At 43.6% G+C, this 20,540-nt stretch overlaps 1 protein-coding gene across 1 annotated transcript; it reads right to left on the bottom strand.

Moving 5' to 3' along the window:
- Positions 1-6,855: 6,855 nt before the first annotated feature.
- Positions 6,856-20,107, bottom strand: LOC117818897 (E3 ubiquitin-protein ligase rnf152). Its single transcript, XM_034692030.1, has 3 exons — positions 19,867-20,107; positions 10,785-11,620; positions 6,856-8,867 (listed from the first exon to the last, which is right to left on the bottom strand). Exons 2-3 carry the CDS (start codon positions 11,462-11,464, stop codon positions 8,600-8,602), a joined length of 948 nt encoding a protein of 315 aa, XP_034547921.1. The 5' UTR covers positions 11,465-11,620; positions 19,867-20,107; the 3' UTR covers positions 6,856-8,599.
- Between the last annotated feature and the right edge of the window lie 433 nt (positions 20,108-20,540).

Here is a 20,540-nt window from a genome sequence, read left to right as displayed (position 1 = left end):
AAGACCGGGTCAGATCCAGTCCCATCTTCCAGACAGGACTCAGTCTGACCCCACCTTAATCCACCATGAGCAGAGCACTTTGCAGCATTTAGCAAGTTACAGTGGCAAGGACAAACTTCCTTTAACAGGCAGAAACCTCCAGCAGGACCAGACTCATGTTAGACACACATCTGCTGAGACCGTGTTGGAGAGAGGGATAGAGGGAGATGAAGAGAGAGAGGGAGCGGTGATAGTGATGAGACGAGTAGTAGTAGTAGAGCTGGAGTCCAGGACGTCCACAGCAGGAGGACATCTACGGCAGCTCAGAGGAACCTACGAAACAAGGGAGCTCAGGGACTCCAGAAAGGTCTAAGAAAAGAGAGAAGAGAGGGAGACCAGAAGAAAGAAAAAGAGGAGGATAAAGGGAGAAGGAATGACAGAAGGAAAGGAGGGGGTAAGAAAAGGAGACATTAAGGATGAAGAAACATGGAGAGAACAAAGAGAGAAAGAAAGAAGAAAAGAGAGGAGTGAAGAAAGAAATAAGGAATGAAAGAAAGAAGAAGAGTAAATATGGGTGAAAAGAATGAAAGGAAAAATGAAAGAAAGAAAGAAAGAAAAAAAGAAAGGATGAATAACAGACCCCAAAAAAGGAATCTGCGGCAGAGATCCAGAGGAACCTACGAGACAAGGGAGCTCAGGGACTCCAGAAAGGTCTATGGTTAGTAACTTTAATGGGACAGGAAGAGTTAAAGTGAGAGACAGGCAGAGAGAGGAGAGAGAGGGAAAGACAGGATCCCAGTGTGTCAGTCTAAGCCTATAGCAGCATAACTAAGACCTGGTCCAAGCCTGATCCAGCTCTAACTATAAGCTTTATCAAAAAGGAAAGTCTGAAGCCTACTCTTAAAAGTAGAGAGGGTGTCTGCCTCCCGGACCCTGACTGGTAGATGAATCCAAAGGAGAGGGACCTGATAACTGAAGGCTCTACCTCCCATACTACTTTTAGAGAAGAAGACAGAGAAAAAAATACAAATGCACATGAAGTCAAAAAATGATTGGTTCAGGAAGAGCAGAATTTGCCTCATTAAAGTGAGATATTGCAAAAAAGATGCACTCTGTGATCCTGAAACCTCTGACTGAATAAATGCACTCAACAAGCTCAACATTCACCTCACCAGCGTCCCTCCATCGGCAGCTACCAACAGAGGGGCTCCAGGTCCTGGACTTTGTGAAACATGCATCTCCCAAGCGTGCCACCGCATGTCCTCAGTTATTTTAATGCCTTGTTTCCATCTTTGTTTAACATGATCTGTTTGTCTCTCTTCATCCACATGAAGCCATGGTGACGCTTACTTATCACACCTTTATTGATCCCTGAGTCCAGACTGAACAGTCGGTGCCTCTCTGGAGTCAGTCAGACCGGGCCCAGAGGAGTTTTTAGTTTCTCGACAGCTTGCACATGAGCGTCTGGCTTTCCAAGCCATACGCAGAATAATAACTGGAGCCTGGCAGGCAGACAATCAAACTCCACTGAGCTGCTTCACATCCGGGCTGACAGAAGACAGAACAAAGCTTCATTGTGATTTAGTTTCCAGGACTCTGACTCTGGGAAGAATGACAACAGGGCAGGAGCAAACCTGACGAGGGATCCACATAGGTAATGTAACAATCCTCCCTCCTAACTTCATCCCCATCCTCTATTTCTAAAGATGGCTCACAGAACAACTGAGAAACACGACAGGAGTATCTTCCACATGTAAATCAAACGAGGTGAGGATAAAACCATCAACCTCGTGATCATTGGACGACCCGCTCCGCCCCCTGAGCCACAGCCGGCCCCCAGAACCAGACCAACTGACCTTCCAGTAACTCAGCTTGTTCAGCGTCAGACTCTCACCGCCTACGTGTCCACGCAGAGAGGGGAATCCTGGGAAACTGGCGAAGCATCATAGGACAATGTGGATGTTCCCTGCTCCAACAAAAAGCCCTCTATCACAACAACAAAGTGTGTGTGTGTGTGTGTGTGTGCGTGTGTGTGTGTGTGTGTGTGTCCTGGAGAGACACATGAAATGTTTTGAATGAGGTCAACGAACTAAAGAAGCCTCTCCTCTGTCCTCTCGTTTCCCCACCATGCTCCTCATTACTTTTCAACATGCAGCAGCTAAACTGACATAAAGGTGAACTTAGAAAACCAGAGAGAAAGGAGCTGCTGATTCTGCAGGTGACCAGCACAGTCCTCAGATCTGTTAGAGTCTCATGGTTACAGATTTGTACTAACATGAAGTAAATCATGAGTCATCCTGTTGCTCTCTGTGTTGCAGTTTAAGAGCGCTTGGCTCAGGTGTTGTGAGGCCTGCTGCAGGCGGCATCAGTTGTCTTCCACTGTGAGCCACGACGAAGGATTACAGCAGCTGTACAGTCATGGTCAAAAGTTTTGAGAATGACACAAATATTACATTTTCACAAAGTCTGCTGCTTCAGGGTTTTTAGGTGTTTTTGTCAGATGTTTCTATGGTATAATGAAATACAATTAGAAGCATTTCATAAGTATCAAAAGCTTTTATTGAGAATTACACAGAATTCATGCAATAAGTCAATATTTGCAGTGTTGACCCTTCTTTTTCAAGACCTCTGCAATTCTCCCTGGCATGCTGTCAATCAACTTCTGGACCAAATCCTGACTGATGGCAGTCCATTCTTGCATAATCAATGCTTGGAGTTTGTCAGAATTTGTGGGTTTTTGATTGTCCACCCGCCTCTTGAGGATTGACCACAAGTCCTCAATGGGATTAAGATCTGGGGAGTTTCCTGGCCAAGGGCCCAAAATCTTAATGTTTTGTTCCCCGAGCCATTTTGTTATGACTTTTGCTTTATGGCAAGGTGCTCCATCATGCTGGAAAAGGCATTCTTCATCACCAAACTGCCCTTGGATGGTTGGGAGAAGTTGCTCTCGGAGGACGTTCTGGTACCATTCTTTATTCATGGCTGTGTTTTTAGGCAAGATTGTGAGAGAGCCCACTCCCTTGACCGAAAAGCAACCCCACACATGAATGGTCTCAGGATGCTTCACTGTTGGCAAGAGACAGGACTGATGGTAGCGCTCACCTCGTCTTCTCCGAACAAGCCTTCCTCCAGATGCCCCAAACAATGGGAAAGGGGATTCATCAGAGAAAATGACTTTACCCCAGTCCTCAACAGTCCAGTCCCTGTACCTTCTGCAGAATATCAGTCTGTCCCTGATGTTTTTACTGGAGAGAAGTGGCTTCTTTGCTGCCCTCCTTGACACCAGGCCTTCCTCCAAAAGTCTTGGCCTCACTGTGCGTGCAGATGCACTCACACCTGCCTGCTGTCATTCCTGAGCAAGCTCTGCACTGGTGGTGGCCCGATCCCGCAGCTGTAACACCTTCAGGAGACGGTCCTGGACTTTCTTGGGCGCCCTGGAGCCTGTTTGGCAACAATTGAACCTCTCTCCTTGAAGTTCTTGATAATTCGATAGACGGTTGACTGAGGTGCAATCTTACTCGCTGCTATAAACTTCCCTGTTAGGCCCTTTTTGTGCAATGCAATGATGGCTGCACGTGTTTCCTTGCAGGTAACCATGGCTAACAGATGAGGAACAATGGTGTCATGCACCATCTTCCTTTTAAAGTGTCCAGTCACTCAATCATGACAGATTGATCGCCAGCCTTGTCCTCATCAACACCCACACCTGTGTTAATGTGTGTGACACCTGTGTGTCATTGAAATGATGTTAGCTGGTCCTTTTGTGGCAGGGCTGAAATGCAGTGGAAATGTGTTTTTGGTGATAAAGTTCATTTTCAAGGCAAAGAGGGACTTTGCAATTAATTGCAGTTGAGCTGATCACTCCTCATAACATTCTGGAGTATATGCAAATTACCATTATAAAAACTGAAACAGCAGACTTTGTGAAAATTAATAGTTGTGTCATTCTCAAAACTTTTGGCCATGACTGTAGATCCGTGTTTGTGGGGTCCATTATAAGTAGAGATTATATCATGTTACATAAATTTGGCCCCTATTAACAAAATATGCAATTTCTGCATGTCATCATGCACCAGTCCATCCAGCCTGACCTCCTCTCTCTGTGGGTTGGTCACCTGATGTCTTCCTGTGCACCTGTCATAATTCTTGCAGCCACTTGAGGGAGTAGTAGAAGTATCTGTCACCTTTGTCAATGAGGGGTCTGGATTTTAAGCGTGGGAAGTGATCTGGTTTTAATCTGTAGTTTAAGTATTAACCAATCGGGTGTCTGCAGGAGGAAGTCTGCATGGAGAGCAAAAGCAGGAGCAACATAATCCAGTGTACTCCCATGGTTGTTAATGTGAGGATTTCTTTCTTTCTATAAACAGATATCTGCATGAAGAGCAGCTAACAATCTGTTCTACATCAAACATTTACACTGAGACACAAATCTGCTTGATGCTGTGCCTGTTTGTCTAATCCTCTTTCATAGACCTCCATTCAACAAACAAACATTGTAGACGTAGTTTTCTTCTCCTCTTGAGGACAGACCTGACAAAGCTTGACTTTGGACTTTTGACTAATCTGCATCATGATGTTGTTATTTCAGAAAAACTGAAGACCCGTTAATTACAAGAACATCACATCATAAACTCAATATCTCAACTCAGTTCCTCTAACAGAGCCTGGCCTTGCTGATCTGTGAAAACTGGTGCTTTGGCTCCCCCTGCTGGGTCTTCAGGGGAGCAACACATTAAAAGCTTTCTCATGGGACAAGGTTTCATTTGATTGAGTCTCTTGTTTTTAGATTACTAGTTGATGTTAATGTGTCATTTTCTGAAATGATTCTGGGTTCTAGCCCACAGAAGAAGCTTAACATCAGTTCTCTTCATCTTCTGCAAACTTGATCATTATAGACCTAACATTGTCTTCTTCCTTTTTGCTTCTTTTCCCTGTCTGGTTTCCTCACCTGCACAGACACACTGTGTTTAAGCTGTGCAGAAAATTATAATTTTAATAACAAAACTATGTGAGCCAATCTTTCTGTATCAGTTTTATATATTAAAATGTTTCCCACAACTCTCACTGGACTTATTTACTCATGCATGAAAAGGTTTTTGAATCCTCTCAGCAGCAGCTCATCGTCCCTCGCCCGTCCTTAAAGGGTCAATCAGGAACATTTAATCATAGGCTGTGCTCGTCAATGTCTCCTCTCTATAACTGATGAATCAAAATCAAGAAGGGGTCAGCAATGTCACAACAAACTTATCAGGCTTGTTTTTTAGATTTTAAGGTCTGAGCTGCTGCTTGTGCCGGAACCAAGCAGCAACCTCTGGTCTAAATATGAGTCCAATGAAGAAGTGCTAAAAACTGCAGTTCATTGAGGATCCGCTTGAGGCTGGCTCCAGAAGTACCAGAAACCACATACACACCAATTCAAAACGCAGATCTTTACAGTAGAAATAAACATGTTTACAGCCTGGTTCAAAAGATGAGTGTAGTCTGGATTGATCATTTCCGCCTCTTTATGTCACAATCGCTCTGCAGCAGCAATATGGCTGCCGCCGATGAATGGCCTCAAAACAGCTCTTCAGAAACAGATGGGTGATGTCACGGATACTACGTCCATATTTATACAGTCTATGTCTGGGACCAATCCTTCCTCTAGGTCTTTACGTTTTTATGACTCCGTCTAACCCCTCAGAGCTCCTCCAAAACGACGCCCCCGCTCACAAGCACAAGTGCCACTGATTCACGACCATATGATGGGATGGTGACTGATTCCAAACCGGTCCTCAGCACATCGTTTGTGTTTTGCACTACATCAACTCATGTCTCACTCAGCGGTAAGACAACACCAAAACATTCTCATAGTGAAAGTTAAAAACACAAACAAACAGGAAATGTACGCTCTGCAGGAGGCGGACAGAACGACAGGACAGGATCTGATTGGTTTCATCATTTGGCTCCTGATGACAGTGATTGGTTGGTGTTTTCCCAGGTTTACTCCGGCTGTAGATAGCAGCTTTTTTTACTTCCTTTTTAAGAACACATTATGTATTGATTACCATCAGGACATAAAGATCATTTTAACCAGTATAACAAAAAGTGGATCTAAATCTGAACACCAACCCCAGATTTAAGTTTCATTCAATGGAAGCAACTTTGAGAAACGGTTTTAAATCAGACTTCACAGTCAGGGAGGCAAAGTGAACCCTGTGGAGGCTACATTAAAAACACGTCTCCTGTCATTTATGCAAACTGTTATATGGAACAACACACCACAGTTCTTTTAGAATACACTCAAATATCCTGGTTTTAATCACAGGTATACGACACGTCATGTGAGCACTGGTTATCTGCTAACACCAAGTCCTAGAACCAACTGTATGATGAGATCTGTTCTTTTTAGAGGTTCCTCTGCCTGGAGTCAACTCCCCACCAACATGAGATCAAAAACAGAGTTGCTTTTAAAAAGTCACTGAAACAAATAGTGATGAATTCCTCATAGACGTTATTATGTAATCACTGTTTTGAAAGTCTTTGTTTTATTCCTTTTCATTCTTGATTTTTATAACTGGCTGCTATTGCATCTTTGTTTTATGGATAATGTGTGATTTTAAATAATTGTTTTTCTTGTTTTTGTTTTGTTGTGTGGACCCCAGGAAGACTAGCCACCACAATGTGGAAGCTAATGGGGATCCTAATGAATAAAAATAAATACATTTAAAAAACACCGGTGATCGACGCTCTCGCATTGAGTTTCAAAATAATAAATAATGGATTTCATGATCTGATTCGTGATGGAAAAAAAAGGAAACTCTTTAATTCAAGAAAGAATTTATTCAAGTTCAACACGAGGCAAACATGGTGAAAGTGCAAGCTTTGCTAAAACAGTTTATAAATATATAAAATTATTTATTTTTACATTTTAAATTAAAACAGGTCGGTGCTTAAAAACAGAGAGAAGGTGAACAACAGATTAAAAAGTGTCAGATGGAACACTCAGCTTCAGGGTCAGACTTTAAAACCTGTGTTAGTAAAGGAGCTCTTTTAAAAGAGTGATGAGGTTCTGTTGTGTGGTCAGCAGGGTTAGGGTTGGGCTGAACTGGACTCACACGGTCCATCAGTGCTTGATACCAGGGCAGCACTCAGGGACTCACGGGCTCCTGCAGGGTGAGGCAGAGCAGCTGGCTAACGCTCTTTAAACCAGCACCCTTCACGCCTCCTGGATCAGATCTTTGGAGTGTTATTGGAGTGTTATTTATTCAAGTCTTTAAATTATCTGACTCCACATCAGAACAGTTGAAGGATATGAAAGTTATCTGCATCGTGGCTTCGCAGAGAGGACTTCCTGTTGCAGAGTTTTGGGAAAGGGCGACTTCCTGTTGCTTTAAAAGCACCTTGTAGAAACTGGACAACACCTCCTGAGGTTCCAGTGTTTTTGACCCTGAGCCTTTTTTTTAGTCCGTCCACTAACACGTCTGTTCTGTTAGTCCTGGTCTCAGATTGTTATTTAAGAGTCTGACAGGGTTACAGTAAGAAGTAAGCTTCATGTTTCTTTAAATCCCTTCCTGTCCACAGATGCCAGAACTTTTAGTGGACGTCCTCTGCAGCCGTGTTGCCTCTGAAACCATCAACTGGACCTTCTCTAAACCTGTTGATCGTGTACGCACCAGAACATGTCACAGCAGAGACTAAAAGGAAGACAATATTCCACCTCAGGGGAATTGTAATATTTTCAAACAGTCCAGCTGTTCAGGAGTTTGTCAGCCTACGTCACATCCATGAAAGTCTGACGTCCTCTGCGGTGCGGCTCATTTGCATGACTCCTGTTCACAGCATTTGGTTAAAAGTGAGGGCGAGGTCACAGCTTCAGTATGAGTGACTCGAATGTGAGCAGAACATAAAACTAATAACTTTAAAGTTACAAGACGTGGTCCTTCAGGTTCCTTCAGGTTCCTTCAGGCTGTCAGAACAAGTTCAAACAGGAGAAGTGGAAGCAGGCGCCACCTGCTGACAGGTTCAGGTAGTGCACATTAGTGAGTTGTGACTATTTTTTTCACTTGAGGTGACTAAAAGAAGGATTTAAGTGCTCTCACTGTGTTTTCACCTTTAAGGAATAAAACAGGAAGAAGTTCAAACGCCTGGTACTTTTTTTAAACTGCCAGCTTGTTGTCTGAAGTCTGAGGAACAAGATAAGCACAGTAATAAATATTAAAGTCTGCCTCCTCTGACGTTCTGCAGACCACCTCAGCTGTAACAGGAGTGTCATTTGGTGACTCAGCTGTGTGTCGTTAAAAGAAGAGATGGAGTCTAATGTTTGAATCTCTTCATGCCTCTCTGAATCTTTTGGCACTTCATGAAGAGATGAAAGTCCGCTGCCTCTCAGGTTCTCAGTTTGATTCCCACAGTGTGGATTCACAGCAGCTCGTCCTCTCCCATGTCAGAGAGTTCAGAGCTGCACTGATTGCACAACCGTCCTGAACGATGGTTTTATTGACATCTGGATCAGGTTTTGTCTTGAAGCCGCGGATCACTGACACACATGTTGCTCATTAATTAGACTCAGACTCACTTTTCCCTCCAGATCACTGTTTGTGTTTTTCCATCGCAGCTGAAGAAAAGACAGGAAGTGATGTCACTTACTGCCTGGGTCCATGTCGTAGGTGAGGAGGAAGATGACGATGCCCGTCAGCAGCATCAGCATCATCACCACGGACGTCAGGAGGAAGGTTCGGCACGCCGGCCGGCCCGTCAGTCTGAAGAGAGCTTCGCCACAGCCGCCTGTCTCTCTGCCGCTGTGACCCCCTGCAGGCGGGCTGGGAAGCCCCACGTCCAGGGAGCGGTTTGTTGACCTCAGAGATGTCAGCGACCTTTGACCCCACCGATTATTACCGTCAGATGACCTTAAAGTAAAACAGAAAGCATTCATTGAGGATGCAACAAATGTTTTAGTTATCCCTCTCTCCAACACGGCCTCAGCAGATGTGTGTCTAACATGAGTCTGGTCCTGCTGGAGGTTTTTTGGAATTTACCGTAACCGTTCACAGGAGGAGTGTTCAGTAATGTCTGTTTCTGGGTTCAAACAATCAATCAGTCTTTATTTAGAAAGCACCGAATCCCAACAAACGTTCTCCTCAGACTCTTTCCAGACAGAGCAGGTCTAGACTGTAACAAAGACCCAACATCAAGACCGGATCAGATCCAGTCCCATCTTCCAGACAGGACTCAGTCTGATCTCATCTTAATCCACCATGAGCAGAGCACTTTGCAGCATTTAGCAAGTTACAGTGGCAAGGACAAACTTCCTTTAACAGGCAGAAACCTCCAGCAGGACCAGACTCATGTTAGACACACATCTGCTGAGACCGTGTTGGAGAGAGGGATAGAGGGAGATGAAGAGAGAGAGAGATGATAGTGGGGAGACGGATAGTAGTAGTTGTAGCAGCTGGAGTCTGGACCACGTCCACAGCAGCAGAGATCCAGAGGAACCTACGAGACAAGGGAGCTCAGGGACTCCAGAAAGGTCTAAGAAAAGAGAGAAGAGAGGGAGACCAGAAGAAAGAGAAAGAGGAGAATAAGAGGTAAAGGAAAGGACGGGATGAGAAGAGAAGATAGAAAGGATGAAGAAACATGGAGAGAACACAGAGAGAAGTGAAGAATGAAAGAAGGAATAAAAAAGAAGAGAGAAAGAAATAAAGAAAGCAAGAAAGAAAAGAAAGAAGGACAGAAAGTAAGAAGGATGAAAAGAAAGAAAGAAAAAAGAAAGAAAGAAAGGAAGAAAGAAAGAAAGAAAGAAAGAAAGAAAGAAAAAGGAAAGAAAGAAAGAAAGACAGAAAGAAAGAAAGAAAGACAGAAAGAAAGGATGAAAGAAAGAAAGAAAGAAGGAAAGAAACAAAAAAGGAAAGAAAGACAGAAAGAAAGGATGAATAACAGACCCCAAAAAAGGAATCTACGGCAGAGATCCAGAGGAACCTACGAGACAAGGGAGCTCAGGGACTCCAGAAAGGTCTATGGTTAGTAACTTTAATGGGACAGGAAGAGTTAAAGTGAGAGACAGGCAGAGAGAGGAGAGAGAGGGAAAGACAGGATCCCAGTGTGTCAGTCTAAGCCTATAGCAGCATAACTAAGAGCTGGTCCAAGCCTGATCCAGCTCTAACTATAAGCTTTATCAAAAAGGAAAGTTTGAAGCCTACTCTTAAAAGTAAAGAGGGTGTCTGCCTCCCGGACCCTGACTGGTAGATGATTCCAAAGGAGAGGGGCCTGATAACTGAAGGCTCTACCTCCCATACTACTTTTAGAGACTTATCTTGACTAAAAGTCTTATGTTTCGGGGGCTACCAGGAGGAAAAAGTCATCCTGTGAGAAAACTTCCACCGCAAATCAGCAAAGTCCAGTTTCTGTGCAGATGTGTAGCTTTTTCTGTTATCACCACACTGTCAGCTAAGTCTGTTCAATTAAACCAACACTATCATCTCTCTCTCTCTCTCTTCACCTCCCTCTATCCCTCTCTCCAACACGGTCTCAGCAGATGTGTGTCTAACATGAGTCTGGTCCTGCTGGAGGTTTCTGCCTGTTAAAGGAAGTTTGTCCTTGCCACTGTAACTTGCTAAATGCTGCAAAGTGCTCTGCTCATGGTGGATTAAGATGAGATCAGACTGAGTCCGGTCTGGAAGATGGGACTGGATCTTGATGTAATCATAGAACATAGAGTCTGATGTTCCTCTCACTACATGGATGTATTGGTCGTACTTATATTAGGTGTGAGCAGTGAAAGTTGAGGTGAACGTATTCTCCAGTTTGTGTTTTTAGGAGAGTCTGACCTTTTGACCTGCAGCTTCCCTTTGTTCCTGTGGAAGCGGATGCTGTAGACTCTCTGCATGGCGGCCGGCAGGTAGGACAGCACGTCCGAGTCGGTGGTCAGCTTGGGCAGGCCGAGGTCGGGCAGCGGTGTGAAGCTGCGGCACAGCGGGCACTGGATGGCGTTGGGCTGAGTCGACTTGACGTTGATGCGCGCCAGGCACTCCAGGCAGAACGTGTGCTTGCACTGAAGCATCTTGGGACAGCGGAAGACGTTGTTGAACTGGCTGAAGCAGATGGAGCACTCCAGGTCCGGACTGGAGTCATCGCAGCACTGAGGGTGGAGTGGAGTCGGGTGGAGGTCTGGGGATGGGATGATGACGGAGATCTGGCAGGAGGGCGGAGTAGAGGGAACGAGGTAAGGGTTTAGTGGAGACGTGTTTTCTGATAGGCTCGACGCAAGGCTGAGGACCAGATCTGAGGCTGGAGGTGGAGACACGGAGCGGTCCACCTCGTTCTGAACTCCACCTTGTTCTGAAGGACCATGAAAGCTTAAATCCGTCTCAAGGTTCTGACTGGTCTGGATGATCTGAGGAGACGGTAACATGGCTGCAGGAGGTGGATCATAGGAAGGGTCAGGAGGGGAAGACGGAGGCGGACTTTGAGAACCAGAGTTCAGGGTTGTGTCTCCGTAGGGATTCATGACCAGAGGAGGAGTGGTTCAGTTAAAATCAGAACAAAGCTCAGAGGGGGTGAAGAGATGGAGGGTACCGGGCCTTCAGGCATGAGGAGGAGCAGGAGGAGCAGGAGGAGCTGAGTCCTGGAGGGTGAAGAGCAGCCTAAGTCCTCAAAACTCAACCTGAAGAAGAGAAGACAGAAGACACGAATTTGAAGTTTGTAATCAGTAAATATTCGTTGCAGTAAGGAATCGAACGCAACACTTGACAGCCAAACTCAACTTACACACGTAGTTACATTTTGGAAGAGGTGTGTGTCGACTATATGCATCGGCCTCTTCGTCGGTACGGGAGCTACGCAAACAAACGCACGTAGGCTACGCTGTCGATTTGACACAGAAGTATAAAGTCCGATTTATACATCTGCATCAAAGCCCTGTTCACCTTAACATTTACAGATCCAGCATGAAACTCACACCGTCTTAGATTTTGTTTGTAGAATAAATTCAAACCTCCTCCTTTCTTGCTCTAGTTTCCGCATCCCTCCCTCCCTCCCTTCCTCCCTCCCTCCCTTCCTCCTTCTGCTCCCATCCTCCTTATCCATAGGGCCCTGAGGGGTGCCCGGGTGCTACGGCAGATCCCCTACAAAGCTTCCCCAAAGAGACTACGAGTTCAATATCGATCAATACAATAATCCATAATCAATAAACCCTCTTTCAAATCTCATTCTGTTGTTGGTGTGGTCCTTGCTTGTGATAGGACAGCTGAAGAGAGGCAGGAAATGTGGGGAGTAGAGAGCGGGGGAAGACATGCAGGAAATGGTCGACCAGCTGGGAATCAAACCGGTGACCCCTGCGACGAGGACTGTAGCCTCTGTATGTGGGCCGCTGAGACCGCTAGGCCACCAGCGCCCCAAATTTACATTTCATTTTAACGGAAAGGGAATGTACCGAATACCTGAAGTGATCCGTGAGTGATGGAGTGAGGGGTCATTCAGTTTGTTTTGATGAAGAGAAACCAAACAGAGATGGACATGGTTTACATATTAGGACATCCTCGGGTCTCAGGGAGAGGTGTCAGACCTCAGCTGAAAAAGCATCATGTCTCCACAAAACCTCAGAATTCAGAAGAAATGGCTTCAGACCACATCGCCTCAGGCTAAACGGAGTCAGACTTAAAGCTGATTTATACTTCAGCGTCTCCCCTACGCGAGCTGCAATTCTCCTCCTAAACACCTGAGGGCAGTGTGGTCTCTCTGATAGCCGGTCACCTGCTTCCGGCCCCGCTACGATCTCTGTTTCCTTTTCCACAGAGATTCAGAGCGTGTTCTGTTAATCTACAGCAGATACATGTTGCTGTTTATCAAACAGACATGATTACATGAAGAAGAGAGAGGAGGAGAGGAAATACACGGCTGATGAGCGGGGATCCTGGAAGTCCTGTGAGGTCCTTTTTCCATTGCTTAGCGCCGCTCGAGTGTCTGCTTGTTGCAGCAGCTCTCTCTTCATTGTTCATTATCTGTTTAGTTCTCTTTGTATTTGGAGCCTGTCAGGACCTTTAATGACTCATGTGTTGGCCATAGACACCAAACTGACTTCGTTTGCAGGGGTGCTATTACTGTTTTTGTTCCTGTGTGTGTCTGGAGATCCTGCATGTAACCATGGTAACATTGTTTACATACGAGTTCAGCTGTTAGCAGCCCGTAGCATGTCGATGCTAAACGCTGTTAACAGCCCGTAGCATGTCGATACTAAATGCTGTTAGCAGCCCGTAGCATGTCGATGCTAAACGCTGTTATCAGCCCGTAGCATGTCGATACTAAACGCTGTTAGCAGCCCGTAGCATGTCGATGCTAAATGCTGTTAGCAGCCCGTAGCATGTCGATGCTAAATGCTGTTAGCAGCCCGTAGCATGTCGATGCTAAACGCTGTTAGCAGCCCGTAGCATGTCGATGCTAAACGCTGTTAGCAGCCCGTAGCATGTCGATGCTAAACGCTGTTAGCAGCCCGTAGCATGTCGATGCTAAACGCTGTTAGCAGCCCGTAGCATGTCGATGCTAAACGCTGTTAGCAGCCCGTAGCTTGTCAATACTAAACACTGTTAGCAGCCCGTAGCATGTCGATGCTAAATGCTGTTAGCAGCCCGTAGCATGTCGATGCTAAACGCTGTTAGCAGCCCGTAGCATGTCGATGCTAAACGCTGTTAGCAGCCCTTAGCATGTCAATGCTAAACGCTGTTAGCAGCCCGTAGCATGTCGATGCTAAACGCTGTTAGCAGCCCGTAGCATGTCGATACTAAACGCTGTTAGCAGCCCGTAGCATGTCGATGCTAAACGCTGTTAGCAGCCCGTAGCATGTCGATGCTAAACGCTGTTAGCAGCCCGTAGCATGTCGATGCTAAACGCTGTTAGCAGCCCGTAGCATGTCGATGCTAAACGCTGTTAGCAGCCCGTAGCATGTCGATGCTAAACGCTGTTAGCAGCCCGTAGCATGTCGATGCTAAACGCTGTTAGCAGCCCGTAGCATGTCGATGCTAAACGCTGTTAGCAGCCCGTAGCATGTCGATACTAAACGCTGTTAGCAGCCCGTAGCATGTCGATGCTAAACGCTGTTAGCAGCCCGTAGCATGTCGATACTAAACGCTGTTAGCAGCCCTTAGCATGTCGATGCTAAACGCTGTTAGCAGCCCGTAGCATGTCGATGCTAAATGCTGTTAGCAGCCCGTAGCATGTCGATGCTAAACGCTGTTAGCAGCCCGTAGCATGTCGATGCTAAACGCTGTTAGCAGCCCGTAGCATGTCGATGCTAAACGCTGTTAACAGCCCGTAGCATGTCGATGCTAAATGCTTTTAGCAGCCCGTAGCATGTCGATGCTAAACGCTGTTAGCAGCCCGTAGCATGTCGATGCTAAACGCTGTTAGCAGCCCGTAGCATGTCGATGCTAAACGCTGTTAGCAGCCCGTAGCATGTCGATGCTAAACGCTGTTAGCAGCCCGTAGCATGTCGATGCTAAACACTGTTAGCAGCCCGTAGCATGTCGATTCTAAACGCTGTTAGCAGCCCGTAGCATGCCGATGCTAAACACTGTTAGCAGCCCGTAGCATGTCGATGCTAAACACTGTTAGCAGCCCGTAGCATGCCGATGCTAAACGCTGTTAGCAGCCCGTAGCATGTCGATGCTGAACGCTGTTAGCAGCCCGTAGCATGTCGATACTAAACGCTGTTAGCAGCCCGTAGCATGTCGATGCTAAACACTGTTAGCAGCCCGTAGCATGCCGATGCTAAACACTGTTAGCAGCCCGTAGCATGTCGATGCTAAACACTGTTAGCAGCCCGTAGCATGCCGATGCTAAACGCTGTTAGCAGCCCGTAGCATGTCGATGCTAAACACTGTTAGCAGCCCGTAGCATGTCGATACTAAACGCTGTTAGCAGCCCGTAGCATGTCGATACTAAACGCTGTTAGCAGCCCGTAGCATGTTGATGCTAAACAATGCTAGGCCCCATGTTCCCTGCGAGCTGAGGAGCAGGAGGCGAGGACGACGTGCTGGTACTGAGGTGCAAGCTAAGAAAAGACCACATGGACCTGTCCTTCCACCCACCGTTATGGGGAATGTAAGATCTATCTACGATAAGGTGGACCAGCTAACCCAGCACCAGAGTAGCATCATGCTAACAGAGCTAATACCGGACACGAACGCCACATTGGAAGGATTTCACCTGCTGTGGGCGGACAGGATACAGGAGAGCAAGACTGGACTAACTGGGGAAGAAGACCAGCTCAGTCCTGGACCCTGTGGAGGTGGTGGCTGACAGGAGGATTATGGCCAAGCTGTCGTCTCTGATGAACATTTCTTTCCTATATGTATTCTTGTTAAATTCTTGTTCTGTACACCTTCTTGTTTGCTGCTGTAACTCCATGAATTTCCCCGTTGGGGGACGAATAAAGGAGGATCTTATCTTAAATACAGGAAACACAATGCCGCTGAGTGGACCAATCACAGGGTCTCAAACTTTGTAAAGGTGTTTCATCTTTTTTAAATCTGTTTCCTTAAATGTTAATTTGTTTTGGCCTTGGTAAAAGTCTTTTGATTTTGTAATTTTGTTTTCTTAAATGTAAAAATGTTTTCCAAAATGTAAATTTGTCTCCCACTTTGTAAAAGTGTTTTGTCCTTCAGGGCCACCGTAGAAAAGATTTCTGTGGGCAAAAGGAGCTTAGAGCAATCCTCCTTTAACGAAACCCCAGAATCTATTAACAGTCTGTTCTTTCCATCAAGCTTTAAAAAGTCTGAACAGATATCTTCTTCTAAGTGTGGCAAACAATCTTCTCTGGACCTCAACACAAACTCCAAACTTGTGTCCCGAGTTAAACAGACTGTACAACGAGGCAAACACAGAGAGGGACAAGACGAAACGTTGGTCCAGTGAAGGAGACGACATCCTCAGAGACTTTATATATAAAAGACCTCAAGCTCCCTCAAAGACAAAGTCTGAGATATCCTCTTCACTCTCTTTGTAACAATGATTGATAGAAGACCTACCTCCAGCCACAGAGGAAGATCTCAGTCGTTCTAACTCCTTTAACAATCCAGGATCATAGCTCCTCTTGTTTGAGTCATTAAAGCAACAACTGTTAGCTGTTCGGAGTCTGAATAAACCCTGTGCCACAAAAGAGGATTCATAATCCAGCAGGCGTCAACAGGACAGACATTTGCATCGCCCCGTTTTGTTTTTAAAGGGAAATAAGATGCAAAGCAGCCGGGCGTAATGTTCCAACACTGAACACACCATGAACATACTGTAGGCTCTGCAGCCCTCCTCATCAGGGTTTAATCAGACTCTAGGTTTACCGGTGGTCAGGACATGCCTCACCTCAGGACCTTCAGACAAACATCAGTAAACAGATTCAGATCTCACATGGATTCATAGAAACAGATATTTGCAGACGGATGTTCACTTCTTTGCACCATGATTTGGGGTTTTACAGACGCTTGAAATGCAGATTACACAGATCCTATTGCATCAATAAAATAAGATTTTTGGCTTGGGTTTATTGCATATTGGAGTGTGTTCTTTTTTTTTTTTTAAACTAGAATGACATTGCTTTTTAAAACAGTATCTGAAGAATTGCACCCCCAGGTTATGCTGTTGTCCTGTTGTGTCTGCATGTGTCTTCTTTAAAGGTGACATATCATGCAAAATTGACTTTTTAATGGTTCTTTACCTGAAATCTGTGTCCCTGTCTACAAACCCCCCGAGAATGAAAAGAATCCATTCTGCCCCTGTTCTGATTTCTCCACCTTTCTGTAAATGTGTGCTGAAACCAGCCGTTTCAGACTTCAGTGTTTTTGTTACGTCACAACAATATCCGGTCTGTAACAGGAAGTCAGAGCTCGGAGCTTGTTCAGCCCATAGACTGTATAAAATACAACTCAACCCCTCCTCCGTTTTTCATTCCCTGCACACATGTGTGCTAACAAGGAGCTTAGGAGGGAGGCATGCTAGTTGTAGGCTGTCTTAATAAACACAAAGGTCGGTTTTACTCCCCACGTCTGCAGATTTGAAGATCTAGTGGAAGATTTTTATTTGTCATGGATAAGTGCTAGCGCTAATTAGCATAGCCACATAGCTATATGTTCATAGCTGTAGCTGTAGCTGTAGCTGTAGCTGTAGCTGTAGCTGTAGCTGTAGCTGTAGCTGTGTACCAAGACACACGTCGACATACTGACAAATAAAACAACAAGAAACACAGAATCTGTGACCAATCCTTCATAAAAGGTCCTGCTGCCTTTCTGGCAGAGGTCGCATTGACTCCCCACGTCTGCAGATTTGAAGATCTAGTGGATGATTTTTATTTATCATGGATAAGTGCTAGCGCTAGTTAGCATAGCCACATAGCTACATGTTCGTAGCTGTGTACCAAGACACACGTCGACATGCTGACAAATAAAACAACAAGAAACACTAAATCTGTGACCAATGGTTCAGAAAGGTCCTGCTGCAGGCGCCTCTCCGTCAGGATCAGATTCTGGATCAGATTCAGAGGGTTGAAGTAACGCGGGTCTGTGAGCAGCCGTGTATATTCAGCCAACATGTAAACATTAGATCAATGTGCTGGACAACCGAGGCACATCCACTTCCTGAGGGGGCGTGGTCAGAGAGAAAACAGAGTGTTCTGAAGAGGACTGAAGAAGAGGGGTTTTCAGGCAGACCAAAATGTGATTTCAAAGTGTTTTTTTGAGCATAAACTTTAAAGACATGTTTTGGGGACCTCTTAGACTAATATATGTTGATGAAAAAAGCGTGATATGTCCCCTTTAACATTTCCTCATTGCTGCTTCCTGATTGTCTTGCTCCATGTATTTTATGTCCAGGGACACTTTCTCAAAAAATGTCATATCATGATCTTATGTAGCTTTTAGTCATTTTTAAATTGTATGGTGCTAATTGTACTTTTCTTTTCTTCTTTGTTTGTTTGTTTGTTTGTGTTTTGGTTTCTCCTCTACCTTCTTATTCTGATTTTATTTTACTCTATTTTATCTTTGTTTAATCTTGATCTTTTAAGGGAGCCTTTTTAACATCTGGCAAGGGACTACAGATGTAAACTAGCCTTTTGGCTAATTCTGGCATATTTACAGAAGTGTTAATTAATATGCATGGTCCTTTTAAATAATACATAAATGTGATTACACAGCCCTATAATCTGTGGGCAGACTTATATAATTAATATATCTTTCAAAGCCACAAATAATCCTGTTTACTTTTTATGAATGATCGGTCTGTCAGCCAAATCTGTGAATCAATTCTGTACATATGAGTGAACTTGAATTAGATTAAAACTCTTAGATTTTGAGTACCCTCCAAGTTTTCTTCATCTGTGTTTCTGAGATTTGAGAAATAAATATTTTAATGTTCCTCATGTGTCTCACAAAAGTAAAGGAGGGAGAGCTTTCTGTTTTTGTGCCCTTAAACTCTGAACTCTCTGCTTCTGGACATCAGGACGGAGAGCTCTCTGGGGGAATTTGGACTTACTATATGGCTTTTGATTTGGAGTCATTTATTTTTAGCCCTGGACTGCATTTATTATTATCAAAATTATTATTTTTATTTATGTATGTATTTATTTTAATTATCATTATTAATAAAAAAATATATATATATAATAATATTTTAACATTTATTTTAATTAATTATTTAGTTATCTATTTATGTATTGTATTTATCTGTTTTTTTCTACTTTAAGTGATTTTTAATTATTATTATTATTATCATGTTACTTAATTATTTAGTTCTCTATTTCTTTTAATAATCTGATTTTGTTTTTACTTTAACTGATTTTTATTTTGCTTTCTAACTTTACCATTTTATTAATTTTACTGTATTGATTCTTATTTTATTCTTACATTCTTTTTTATGATTATGTTTTTTAATATTGTACCCATTTCTGTTGTTTTCTGTCTCTGTTCCATTGTGAAGCACTTTGGGCTGCTTGTATGTATGAAAGGTGATATATGAATAAAGATGAGTTGAGTTTACAATTGCTGCAAAAGAAAAAAGCTTCCTTCCTACAGGCATGAAAAGAAAGACTTTCAGAGTGTGTGTTGAGAGTGTTCAACATGGTGGCATAGAAAGGGTTCTGTATGTGGTTTAAAAACTTTGCATCTTCATGAATCCTGTGAAGCATCACTGATGGAGCAGCTGATCGCCTGTCACCAAATATAAAAACAATCATACTATAAACATAATGTAAACCATTTAGTGTGCAGTTTTACAAGCCAAACTAAATTAACTAAATAAACTTAATTCCATGTTGTGACAGTTTTACTGTGGGGGACTGTATTTACTGATTACACTGATGCTAATGTACATTAAGGTTATAACTTTTCATAATTAACCTACACACACAGTTTCTAACATTTTAACTTTTGGGGTTGTGAGTTTTCAAAGCAGCTCTTTAAATCATGGGAGTTCACCAGGAAGGAAACAGTCATCTGCGCAGCACACCAAACCCCACTTTTAAAATCTTACAATTTATTATTTTAAACATTATGAGAAAAATTAAGCAAAGATTGTTCAGAAAACAATGTGAGAAGACTCTGTATTAAATATCTAAAAGTTCGGCTTACATTAAATGTCCAAAAACTCACATTTAATCTAACTTCCGGTTGTTTTGGGGGGATTCCATCGCTAAGCAGCAGATGAAAGAGGAGCGGTGGAGCACTGTTTAGATAACTTATATTTTCCTTTTATTCTTCGTTAAATTAGACTTCAGAGGTAATAACCCAAGCCGAATTTACCATAACACTTTTTTTATTCGTGTACCATCTAAATGTTTCTGTATCTGAGCTTGTGTCACTGTGAAAAGGTCAAACATAAAACTGTTTGATCTTTGAATGAAGTTTGGTTTGTAAGCCGACACTCTGCCCTTACCTTTCACCGACTGTTCTCCCTGATCCCACCCTCCATCATCATCAGGAGGATTAAACACAGAGACTCTCCTGGAGCTTTAATGGGACTATTAAGACCTGCTCTGTCCCCTCTCTCTCTGGCTCTCTAAACAGACTTGTGTTTGAAGAGCTGAACTAAAACAGGAGGAAGAAGGAGAGGTAAGTGACCTGTTCACCTGTTCACGTCACATCACTGAAGTTAGCACACCTGAAGGAAGAGCAGCTGATTAATGGACTACGGAAGCCCTAAAGGGTCATGATTACATACATTTCATTTGATCTGTTTTCCAGAGATAACACGTTTATTTCACTTATTATCTCAAGATCACAACTTATTTTTCTCTTTATCTGAAGATAACAAGATTTCTTTTCTTGAGATGATAATAATAATTCACATAATGAGAACAATAGGATAAAACAGAGAAATCAGAATCAAAATTTTCACTTTTTCATGTTTTCTCAAGTCTAAATCAAAATGTTAACTTTTTAATTTTTATTTGCTACAGTAGTCAAATTTTCACCTTTTCGTGTTTTTTGGAATCCGAATAAAAATTTTCACTTTTTCTTTTTTTTTTTTTGCTAGTGCAGAAAAATATGCACTTTCACGTTTTTTCACGTCTGAAGAAATAATTTAAAATATTTTTATGTTCTTCGCCT

This window comes from Notolabrus celidotus, chromosome 9, assembly GCF_009762535.1.
Source record: "Notolabrus celidotus isolate fNotCel1 chromosome 9, fNotCel1.pri, whole genome shotgun sequence".
NCBI lineage: Eukaryota > Metazoa > Chordata > Actinopteri > Labriformes > Labridae > Notolabrus > Notolabrus celidotus.
The sequence above is the reverse complement of the archived record's forward strand: the minus strand, read 5'-3'. Positions and strand labels throughout refer to the sequence as shown.

Coding starts and splice junctions, on each gene's coding strand:
- LOC117818897 (XM_034692030.1), bottom strand. CDS start 11,464: ATGAATCCCTACGGAGACACAACCCTGAACTCTGGTTCTCAAAGTCCG. Junction 8,868..10,784: donor GGGAAGCTGCAGGTCAAAAG/GTCAGACTCTCC, acceptor TTTTACTTTAAG/GTCATCTGACGGTAATAATC.